This window comes from Narcine bancroftii, chromosome 3 (assembly GCF_036971445.1).
Source record: "Narcine bancroftii isolate sNarBan1 chromosome 3, sNarBan1.hap1, whole genome shotgun sequence".
NCBI lineage: Eukaryota > Metazoa > Chordata > Chondrichthyes > Torpediniformes > Narcinidae > Narcine > Narcine bancroftii.
This window is the reverse complement of record NC_091471.1, coordinates 73,456,735-73,468,408: the sequence shown is the minus strand read 5'-3', so window position 1 is coordinate 73,468,408 and position 11,674 is coordinate 73,456,735. Positions and strand designations below refer to the sequence as shown.

The following is an 11,674-nucleotide window of genomic DNA, read 5'->3' as shown; positions in this document are numbered from 1 at the left end:
CTCCATAAATCTTCATACGCGAAGCCAAGCCAAAGAAAAAGAACATATAGTAGTAGTGATTGGCTGAGAGCTGTAGCCACGCCCACTGGCAGGTCATAAAGGGATGCTCCTAACCAGACCCAGGTCAGTCTGGACTGGTCGACCTCGATGTACTACGCTCCAGTCTTTTGTTGATAAAAGCCTTGGTTTGAGTCAACAAGTCTGAGTCATTCAACACGCTACAGAACATCAGATTTAAAGTTCTACTTAAAATTACAACATTGTGGAAGTGATGTGAATTGGCAGAGTGCATCTTGTGTTCATGTTATAAAATACAGATGTTTCCAATTTCTATTACATGGTAATTTCCAACAAGTAAAATAAATAGTTCAAGTTTCTCTTGGAATAGATATTACAAAAAAACCCAGACTCAAATTGACCTAGCTGAAAAAAATAAAATGAGTTAATTTCAGATGTACATTATTCACTGAAGATGCTGCAAAACATTGAGGAATTTTCATGATGCAATTATTAATGTAGATTTCTCTCTTCTGAAGTAGAAATATTTCATTAAAAATAATGAGAGTTCATAAAGGTTTTGGCCGAAACCAACTTCATTTGAGAATGTATGCTATTATGGATAACACCACATTCTTGTTGTAAATCTTTTGGTTTTAATATTTCCACTTGAAAAGACTCTTTAATTATTGTGTGCCCACAGTCAAAGCACATTAACAGCTGAAATATTTATCATTACATCTGCTATATTTTGATTTCTTTTGTGTTCAACAAAAAATATGAACAGTTACATAAAATTCTTTCTAATTTACACAAAAAAGTAATTTACATAGACAAATCATTTTTAAACAAAAATTATCAGTTAATTATTTGCTAATAATCATTTGGCTTGTTTATGTTATGGCATTTGTGAATAGCTGTGTGGTGTTCAGGTTTTCTGTTTCACAATATGTTTTAAAAGTTTTATTTATCAGGTTGGGATGATATGCCAACCTTTGAAGGGGCAAGATTCACAGATTTCATTCGCATATTCTTCCCCGAAGTAATGAGTGCACCAAAACCCCGCTGATGAGAAAAAGCATATGCAGAGCGACGTGTACTGGTCCTCCTAGTGTATGAAGTAGTTGGTTTTGGAGGTAGCAGTTTTGTTTGACGAATTTGGTATTGCAGCTGTAAAGAAAGATATTGAAAAACATTCAGTAAATTTCCTTAAATGTGTGAGGTGCGGTTATGTTTGGCATCAAAGCAAAAAAATTTTGAACAGAAATCAGACATTCCTTGAACACAGTCACTTATGGTTATATAATGGCTAAGAATAAATGTGTTTCATGCCAGATTGCTTTACTCTACTAACAGACATTAAGAAAGGGAGAAGTATAACTCTGTGGTGACCTGAAAGAAAGAGGCTGTCATCTTGAAAACCCTGATGTTTCAAGTTTCTTAGGCAAGACACTGAAGTGGCTGATCGTAAGGAATCAGTTGTGGGTGTCCAACAAGCAACAAATCTCTCTCTGAAAACCAAAACCTTCCTGACCAGTAACCATTTACCTTTTAAGCACCAAAGCCTGGTGAAATTCATAAATGCTAAATTCTGTGCACACTATAAGAATTGCCTAATACCGGTGAACTTGGAGGAGGGAGAAGTGAGATTGGTCTGTGAATCAAAGAACTTTTCTGAACTTATGCACACATTACATACACGTGCGCTTAGAATTAGAAGGGGGTTCAGTTAGGTTAAGTTAAGTTAATAGTAATTTGATCCTGTTTTCATGTTTAAACATAATTAAAAGCAACTTTTGTTTAAGTAACCATTTGTCTTGGTGAATTTCTATTGCTGCTGGGGTTTGAGGTCCTCATCAGAGTGGACTGAGTCAAAGTAGTAAGACTTTGGTTCAACCGGCCTTGGCGAGAACAGGTAAGAGGCGAGGGAGAATAGGAGTAAAAGTAAAAAGGGCCACTCTGTTCAAGGAACAAAAAGGATTCAGAAGGTAGGCACAGGTATGGGCAAGTTTTATATATCATATAGTTTGTTCCTCTAGTCATAAAAAGTGGGAATTGTAGCCAAGGCAGGGGAAAGCTCCTCTTACAGAATATGGGTCATTAGGGAAGCCAGCAGTATCCCTGACAACTTCATCTATGAGAAGTGCATCCAGCTGCAGCTCCTGACAAGCTGAGTTAAAGAATTAGAGCTGGAGTTCAATGAACTCCTGATCAACCAAGAGGCAGAGGGGGCAATTGACAGGAGTTGCAGGGAGAGTATCACACCTAAGAGGCAGGAGTAAGGTAGATGGGTAACAGTTAGGAGTGGGAAAGGGAAAGGCAGGCACTATTCCAGGGAGAGTGGGACTTGTTCCGATGGATCTGTTTGCATTTGAACTGGAGGGGGGACTTGCAGGAAAGTTTTCTAGTGCTGTTCTGGTGGGCTTTAACTAGATTTGTAGGTGGATGGGAACAAAAGTGCCAGAGCACATAGAGGAGTAGAGGAGGGAAAAGATGATGTGAAAATTTCATGCACCATTGGAAGGCAATGGGTTGCATTTGGTGGAAATTTTCTAAAGTGCATCTATCAATGCAAGGAGTATTGTAGGAAACACAGTTGAGCTTAGAGCATGGATTGGCATGTGGAATTATGATATTGTGGCCATTAGTGAAACTTGGTGCATGACTGGCAGCTCAATATTCTGGGCTTCTGTTGCTTTAGATGCAATAGAATGAGAGGATGAAAAGGAGAGGAGTGGGATTACCAGTCAGGGAAAATATTACAGCTGTGCTCAGGCAGAACAGACCAGAGTGCTCACCCATTGAGGATATATGGAAATTGTGGTATGGGAAAGGTATGACCACATTCATGAGGTTGTATTATAGACCGCCCAATAGTCAATGAGAATTAGAGGAGCAAATCTGTAGAGAGATAGCAGAGAGCTGCAAGAAACACAAGGTTGTGATAGTTTGTAGGGGATTTAAATTTTCTACATAATGACTGGGACTCCCATACTGTAAAAGGGTTGGATCGGTTGGAGTTTGTCAAATGTATTCAGGAAAGTTTTCTAAATTTATAGAGGTACCAACTAGAGAGAATGCAGTGCTGGATCACTTTTTAGTGAACAAGACAGGACAGGTGACAGAACTATGTGTAGGGAAAAATTTTGGGTCCAGTGATCATAATGCCATTAGTTTCAAGTTAATTATGGAGAAGGATAGGTCTGGGCCTCGGTTTGAGATTCTAAATTGGAAAAAAGGCTAGAATGCTTGGATTGGGATAAGGTGTTTTCAGCAAGGATGTGCGAGTAAAGTGAAAGACCTTCAAAGGTGATATGTTGCTGTTAGGATTAAAGATAAAGTTAGTAGGCTGAGATAACCTTGGTTTTTGAGGGATAGTGGGGATCTGGTTCAGAAGAAGAGACATGTATAGTGGGTAAATGAGGGACTTGAGGTGTATAAAAAATGCAAGAAAACACTCAAGAAAGAAATTAGGAAGGCTAAAAAAAAAAGACATGAGGTTGCTTTAGCAAACAATGTGAAGGAAAAGAGCAAAAGGATGGTAGGGGACAAAATTGGTCCCCTTGAAGATCAGCTTTATATGGAGCCAGAAGAGATGGAGAGATCTTAAATGTTTTTTTATTCATCAGTATTCACTCAAGGAAAACAGGCACAGAATCATGGGAAGGAAGGAAAACAAGCAGTGATGTCATGAAACTTGTACAGATTAAAGAAAAAGAAGGGCTTGCTGTCTTAAAGCAAATAAGGGTGAATAAATATCCAGGGCCTGACAAGACCTTGAAGGTGGCTAATGTAGAAATTGCAGGGACACTGGCACAAATATTTAAAACTGGAGTGGTGCTGGAGGAATGGAGAGTAGATCATATAGTTCTGATGTTTAAAAAAGGCTCCAAAAGAAACCCTGCAATTTATAGGCCAGTGACCTTGATGTCAGTAGTAGGTAAATTATTGGAAGGTGTTCTAGATCATCTATACAATTATTTGGATAGCCAGAAATTGATGAGGGATAGTCCACATTGCTATGTGCAGGGTAGGTCATCATTTAACCAATCTTATAGAGTTTTTAGAAGAGTTTACCAGGAAAGTTCATGAAGGAAAGGCTATGGGTGTTGACTACTTGGACTTTAATGAGGCCTTTGACAAGGTCCCATGTGGGAGGTTAATCAGGAAGGTTTAGATGCTCGGTATTCATGGTGAAGTAGAACTGGATTCGATAATGGCTGGACGGAAGAAGCCAGAGAGTAGTGGTGGATGATTCCTTCTCAGACTGGAGGGCTGTGACTACCTGATTTGCCTCAGGGATTGGTGCTGGGACCATTGTTGATGGTTATCTATATCATTGATCTGGATGATAATGTGGCAAATTGGATCAGCAAGTTTGCAGATGACATGAAGATTGGAGGCTTTCTGGACAGTGAAGGTTTTAAAAGCTTGCAGAGAGATCTGGGCCTGCTGGAAAAATGGGCTAAAAATGGCAGATGGAATTTAATGCAAACAAGTGTGAGGTGTTGCATTTTGGAAGGATAAACCAAGAAAGGGCATACACAGTACATGGTAGGGCACTGAGGAGAGTGGTAGAACAGTGGGATCTGGGTATACAGATACACAATTCCCTGAAAGTGGTGTCACATGTTGTAAGGGTTATAGAGATGAGATCTTTTTGCATATTGACCTTAATAAATCAAAGTACTGAGTATAGGAGTTGGGATGTTATGTTAAAGTTGTATAAGACATTGGTGAGGCCAAATTTGGAGTATTGTGTGCAGTTTTGGTTACCTAACTACAGGAAATATATCAATAAGATAGAAAGAGTCAGAGAAGATTTGCTAGGATGTTGCCCAATCTTCATGAACTGAGTTACAGGGAAAGGTTAAACAGGTTAGGACTTTATTCCCTAGAGCATGGAAGAATGGAGGGAGATTTGATAGAGGTATTTACAATTATGAAGGGGGTAAACAGAGTAAATGTGGATAGGCTTTTTCCACTGAGGGAAGGTGAGATACAGCCAGAGGACATGGGTTCAGCGTGAAAAAGGAAAAATTTAGGGGGATCATGAGGCCGAACAGCTTCACACAGAGAGTGGTGGGAGAGTGGAATGATCTGCCACCTCAAGTGGTGAATGTAGGCTCAATTTTAACATTTAAGAAAAATTTGGACAAGTACATGGATGGGAGAGGTATGGGGGGAAATGGACTGGGTGCAGGTCAGTGGGACAAGGCAAAAAAAATGGTTCAGCACAGACTAGAAGGGCCAAAGGGGCCTGTTTCTGTGCTATTGTATTCTATTTTTCTTACTTACTTTATTGCTGAAATCAGGTTTCAGTTCAGTAAAGATGTATCGCACGATAATAACTGGCAGGACACACATTACTGCTGTCAGGAAAATAGTCAACCATACATGAGGTTGATTCAAGGCATTCCTTGCAGTTCCTAGACAAAATAAAATAGTTATATTTAAAATATTGCAATAAAGAGTTATTTGACAATTACTCTACTATATTCTTATTTGTATGATTGCAGATTTTCCAATTGATTATTTTCTAGTCTTTCTTACTTTAAAGCACTGAGGTCACATTCTTGTGTCCTCATATACAGTTACATCCAGCTATTGTGAGTGCAGGAAATAAGGAGGGGTTCGGAAGGGAATAATGGCTCCTGTAACCTTGAACCTCTTTGCTGGCTATCTATATTTTCCTTCACATCATTCTTTCTGTCTGTGACGCTGATAGTTTTTGTCACTTGAACAATAATCAAAAGTAGCTGTGGTATTGCCCATTGTAATTTTTTTTGAGCACTTCCAAACTATATAAGTAAATATCCAAAAATAAGTACTTTCCTGAACTATTTGCTAGAAAATAATGGGCATGACGCTTTTCAGATCAAATCTTCTGATCCCTCACCATCACCACAATATATTATTTCATCTCAATGCTGTAGTTCAGAACACCCAGAAAATTGATCTCAGGTTTTCAACATAAATTGCATTTTAGGAATTGCAATGTTACAAGCATCTTCCTTTTTAGTACAAAGATATTGATGATAGCAAAAATGGAAACTCCAAAATGTTAGGTTAGAGAAATGTTTTGAAAAATTGATAGTTTAACCACTAACAAACTGTTCCAAATCACCAATTTGAAGGACTGATATCCTACTGTCAATTTATTTTATTATTCTGATATGTGAAGTTGTACAGATAAAATACAAGTCAAATAATATGATTATCTAGTATATTATCTTTACTGTATTTTTCATTAGAAATCCAATAATTACTATAAATTGATTCACCACCTATATGATCACTGTATTAAAAGTACATACCTATAAATGGAAATGAAGTTGGGAACATCAGATACATGCCATTGCTGTACATTGTAAATGTTATTGCAAAGTAGACTGCTAGACTGCCCCAGATAAAAAAGTGATTGATAGCTGTCCAGTAAACTGTATCCAATGCAACCTGTTGATGAGCAGCAAGTATTGCATGGTTAAAAATATTCAACAATAAATAAATCATTATGAACTGAGCAGAAACATGCTATTTGGCATTAATTAATTATGGAGGCAAAAGGGAAACACAAAGAGTTGCAATTGTTTTTTTTCATAAATATATTAATTGCAATTTATTTAATCAATTATCACGAGTGTTTGGAGACTATGTCCTCCTAATTAGAAAAAAAATCACTTCTCAAAAAATAAACATTATCAAATGGATATGAAGAAAGCATTGTCAGCATTTATGAGTTGCACCTGAACCAAAGTTGGGATGTTATGTTAAAGTTGTATAAGACATTGGACATTGGTCAGGGAGGAAAGTTTGTGCTTTTGCAAAGTGCTTAAAATAATTGGCAAGGGGAAAAGTATGTGTACAATTGGGAGAGATGTACGGTCCAATTTAGAAAAACTAGCTTAGTCCAGTGGGCAGACTGGGCATCTATTTTAATGTAAGGAGCATGACTACGCCTTTTCACACTGCCAGCCGAATGGTGACCCTATTTGGACCCAGTGAAATTCCCGGGAATGCAGGTCCACCTGGGCCTTTCACACCATGGTCCAAATTCATGGGAATTTGCCCTCCGTGGCAATTTAGGGGGGCTACCGCCCAACTGATGACACGTTACGCACTCACAGGAGTAAGAGTAAATTCCTCACCCACTCGTTCCCTCCCTCCCTTCCTCTCTCTCTGCCTCCCCAGTCAGTTGGTCTCCCACCCCACCCCCCTGCATTTTGAGGCCGCTTTGGCATGTTGGGAAGGTGGAACAATGTGGGATGAATGGCCAACTTTGTTTCTCATAATCTCTCATGCAGTTGGAACTGGGAAATACAGAGCAGTTCCAGCTACGTGAATGATTATGGTTAATGAGGATGGCCATTCATCCCGCATTGTACTGCCGTCGCAATGTGCCAAAGCAGCCCGCTGATAGGAGGTATGAATCTTTTATTTTAATTGCCTGCGTGACATAGCATGCAAACGCTGACGTCAAAAGGCTTTCCCTGCTTGGCCATTTGCATTTTCATATTGCAGGAAAAGTGTGGTCCTGGAAATTTTCCCGGGAACCCTCCCGTGAACCTGTGGAGTGAAAAGGTCGGCCTCGTAGGTAAGGCCACGGACCCATTTAAAATTCCTGGGCCGATCTTTTTATACCACAGGTTCACAGGAGGGTTCCTGGGAAAATCTCATGGGAATCTTCATTTTATCAGTAGTAAAATCCTACTGATAAAGCAGATTAATTTAGAGCGTAAAAACAATCTGTAGGAAGAACTCCAAGAATTCCGTGAGTTGAGAAGCATCAGTGGGAGAAAAAGAATGGTCAATGTTTCAGGCGAGAACTCTTCATCAAGACTGATATTGATCTTGACTGAACTTGATATGAGACTTGAAGGATTCTGGCCCAAAACATTGCACTCTGGGCAAACATGATAAATCTGAATAAGGTACCTAACACAAATGGCTTAAAGCAATGCCAGCAATGAATAAAAAAATTGACCGAATTTCATTATAGAAATACCCCTGCAATTTTCAATCTCTCACACTGCAGTTGTCACAAATATCATCTCTGAGAAATAGTGACTGTTTTCATGTACAATATTAAAATATGGAATTAAAAACCAAGGAAACGAATCTTTAAAATGACATAATATATATATAAAATTAAAGAGTAAGCAAATAATTATTGTTACCTGTAAAGTAACAGAAACAAGCAAGCATGTTTGAGCAATTAATGCAAATGACTGATAGTCTGAGATGGTCTTTCCATCATCTCTTACTGCTTCAGCAAGAGCACCATAAGGAATAAAGAAGAGTACTAAGGAACTATATACTCCATGGATAACACATTTCACAAATTCTAATTTGCTGAAGTAAAGGTTAAGCTGTCCTGGTTCATAGAGTCGAGGATATGCCATACTCCAGCGGTCATTCAAATCCTGCAGAAACAAAATGCGCTCATGAGTTTCACTTGCACAGTTTAAAAAAGTTAAGACAGTTGAATAGTTTCTGGCTAATTAACTAATTACCAGCAGAAAACAAGAGGAAGGTGGGGGGGGGGTGGGGTAGGAAGGTGGGCAAACAGGAGCAGCCACAGTGTGAGTGTGCAAGAATGGGGAACTGGGGCTTTGGTTCAAGAGGCTTGACTGTTAGAGAGGAGCTGAGGGTCCGGCTCAAGAGGCTTAGGGATGAAGAGAGTGAGAGACAGACCCAGGTCTTGCGAGTGACGGCAGCTATTAAGATAAGAACAGGTAAGGATTTGGGGCATAGGCATGCTGAGAGGAAGTGCTGAGTGAGAAGACGCGTTTAGGCTTTGGTTTGTGACGCCACTGTGAGATCAGGTAAAGTCTCTTATTGTGCAGTTAAGCTGTTGGAAATAACAGTCAGTGCAGTGGTATATTCCACTTGCAGGATGTAGGAAATCAGGACACCACCAATGTCTCTGATGACTTAATCTATAAAAAAGTGTTTGTAGCTGGAGCTCCTTACAGACTGCATTGGATGAACTCTGAATCATTTGGGAGACTAAGGGGCTGATGTGAGTTACAGGGAGACTGCCGAGGATGCAGAAAGGTGGGTGACCAACAAGAGAGAGAAAGGGAAAAGACAATCAATGCAGAGTACCCCTGTGGCATGTATACTGCTTTGGATACTGTTAGTGGGGAGAATGACCAACCAGGAGAAACCACAACAGCCAGGTCTCTGCAATGGAGTCTGAATCTGTGGCTCAGTAGTGAAGGAGGGAGAGAAGCAGAATAATAGTGATAGAGGAATTATTGCTCAGGGAAGCAGACAGGAAATACACTTTTGAAGATGAACTTGAAGGCAGGAGTATGTGGTTAATGGCAGGATTCCTAGCAGTGTGGAGGAACAGAGGAATCCTTGGAATCCAAGTTTATAGATCCCTCAAGGTCGCCACACAAGTTGATAAGGTCTTTAAGAAGGCATTGGTGTGCTACCTTCATTAATTGTGGGAATGAATTCATGAGCTGCAAAATAATGTGAAATCAATTGAAATGCTCTAAACTATTTAAGTTTTCTTAATTTATTATATATACAGGTACACAATCCTTATCCAGAACCCTTGGGGGACAGTGGGTTCCGAATTTTGGATTTTTCCAGATTTCAGAACAAAAGCCAACTGCCTCAGATTTAAGTCCAACCGAATTGTGCTGCCATATCCACCCCCTTTCAGTCACACTGGTGCCTCTCTCCCCCTCACCCACCCGAGTCGTGCTGCTGTCTCCTCTTCCTGCCCACCCGAGTCACGCTGCTGTCTCTCTCTCCTCCCCCCGCTCATGAGAGTCGTGCTGCCGTCTCTCTCCCTCTCGTCCACCCGAGTTATGCTGCCGTCTCTCTTCCCCACCCGCCCGAGTCGTGCTGCTGTCTCTTTCCTCCCGCCCAACCTTGTCGCGCTGCTGTCCCTCTCCCTCTGCTGTACCAGCACCAGGAAAAAAATGCCGGTTTTTGGAGCTTTCTGGATTTTAGATGTCCGGATAAAGGATTGTGTACCTGTACTGCTTAATAAAATACATGTTGTTATATTATAATTATAGATTATACTGCATCCAATTTTTACTCCTGGAAAAAAAGCAATTAAGTGGGTGTGGCAGCAAGCAGGGTGGTCAAAGTGTTACTTATTTTCATGTCACTTGTTGGATCTAAAACTAAATCCAGTAATCTAGCTGTCAAAATCATTCTCATCATTTACATTTAGTACATTTGTCCTGTATGGATAACCTGCAAATTTAAAAAAAGGATTGTTATCAGCTAATATTGCAGATAATAGACAAGAGGGAAATCAAACAGTAATTTTATACACATACCTGATCAAACAGACTCAATCCTAATACAGGGAGGCTTGTATACACTAAATTGTAGAGTGTAATAAACCATTGATCGTACACCGTCTGCACAAAAAAGAAAAACTGTTTATTAAAAATTTCTGTCATAAATGAACAAAACATACACCAAAAATCTCTAAAGTTCTCCCTGAACTTATAGGATACACAGAAAATGATGGGTACCTGGAACACATTGCTGGGAGTGGTGGTAGAACCTGGTACAATAGGGATACTTAAAAGATCCTTAGATAGTCACATGGATGTAAGGAAAATAGAGGGTTATGAGATGTGAAGTTGAGAAGGGTTAGATAAAGGATGGCTTATTGAGATAAACAAATTATAAGTGGGACCTAATAATCATTTTCATTCAATTTAGCATTCCACATGTATTTCCAATGGAATTTCACTTTGTTATTTGACATTACTTTGGGTGTAACCGCCATTAAATATTCCTGCTAAAATATCACAATTTCAGAAACATATTCATGCACCCTGAAACACATACAACTTTTCAGTGGGTTGGTCAATCAGTACACTGCCGACCAATCCGCCTTCTGTAAAAGAAAAGGGAAATGGGCAAGATAAAGCGAGCTTGGGTTTGTCATTTTCATCTTAAAATTCCATGTGATACAAAGCTATGCACTTTAAGTTGAAAATTTTCTTCATTGGATCATCACATTTTAGGGTTGATGGTGAACTATTCCATTGATTATAAAGGAAAATATTGTTTCATCAAAACCAAAACTTCATTTTTTGTGCTATTTCCTACTGGAATTTCTTAAAACAGTGTTCCCCTCCATCTCTCTTCCATTCTTACAATTCAAATATGGGATCACATAAGGGTGAACAAAAATAACCTTTGCAAATGTCCTTACCTGTGCTGAAAATCCACAGAAGAATCCATACCAAAAGTGAACAAGAGTGAAAGCAAAATTTTTATAGAAAAAGTAACGGAGAAATTTGGACATTCTAAGGTAAGACCATCTTCCATGGACAAGTAAAAGACGCTGGAGATAACGAAACTGAGCAAAGGAGAAATCACTTGAAAGGACAGCCTGCGTTCCTTCTTCACCACTTATTCCCACACCAATGTGAGCAGCTGTTGGAATACAAATTAAATATTATTCAAATTATTACTCCATACTTAAAGCAGTCGAAAGAACGGCATTCAAGGTAAAAGAGTGTTTATCTAACTTATAAGTCGTGAATAAAAATATCTTCAACTAACATGACCAACATCTAACTTTCACAGAGATGTGTTGCTGCATGTGTCAGAAGGAAAATTCAGAGCTTTCTCACCTGTGTGCCTTGGACTATGTTTGAACTTACATTCTAGCTTGCTAGCCACC

The 11,674-nt window shown here is 39.3% G+C and overlaps 1 protein-coding gene across 4 annotated transcripts in view; it reads right to left on the bottom strand.

Moving 5' to 3' along the window:
• Nucleotides 1–631: 631 nt before the first annotated feature.
• atp8b5b (ATPase phospholipid transporting 8B5b) overlaps nucleotides 632–11,674 on the bottom strand; it is a 210,306-nt gene continuing 199,263 nt past the window's right edge. For all 4 annotated transcript variants that reach the window (XM_069924290.1, XM_069924291.1, XM_069924292.1 and 1 more), the window contains 6 exons: nucleotides 11,201–11,424; nucleotides 10,308–10,391; nucleotides 8,175–8,420; nucleotides 6,315–6,453; nucleotides 5,296–5,426; nucleotides 632–1,167 (listed from right to left, as the gene is read on the bottom strand). In XM_069924290.1, coding sequence (XP_069780391.1) covers nucleotides 961–1,167; nucleotides 5,296–5,426; nucleotides 6,315–6,453; nucleotides 8,175–8,420; nucleotides 10,308–10,391; nucleotides 11,201–11,424 — 1,031 coding nt within the window. In that variant the 3' untranslated portion in view covers nucleotides 632–960. The remainder of the gene's footprint in view (nucleotides 1,168–5,295; nucleotides 5,427–6,314; nucleotides 6,454–8,174; nucleotides 8,421–10,307; nucleotides 10,392–11,200; nucleotides 11,425–11,674) is intronic.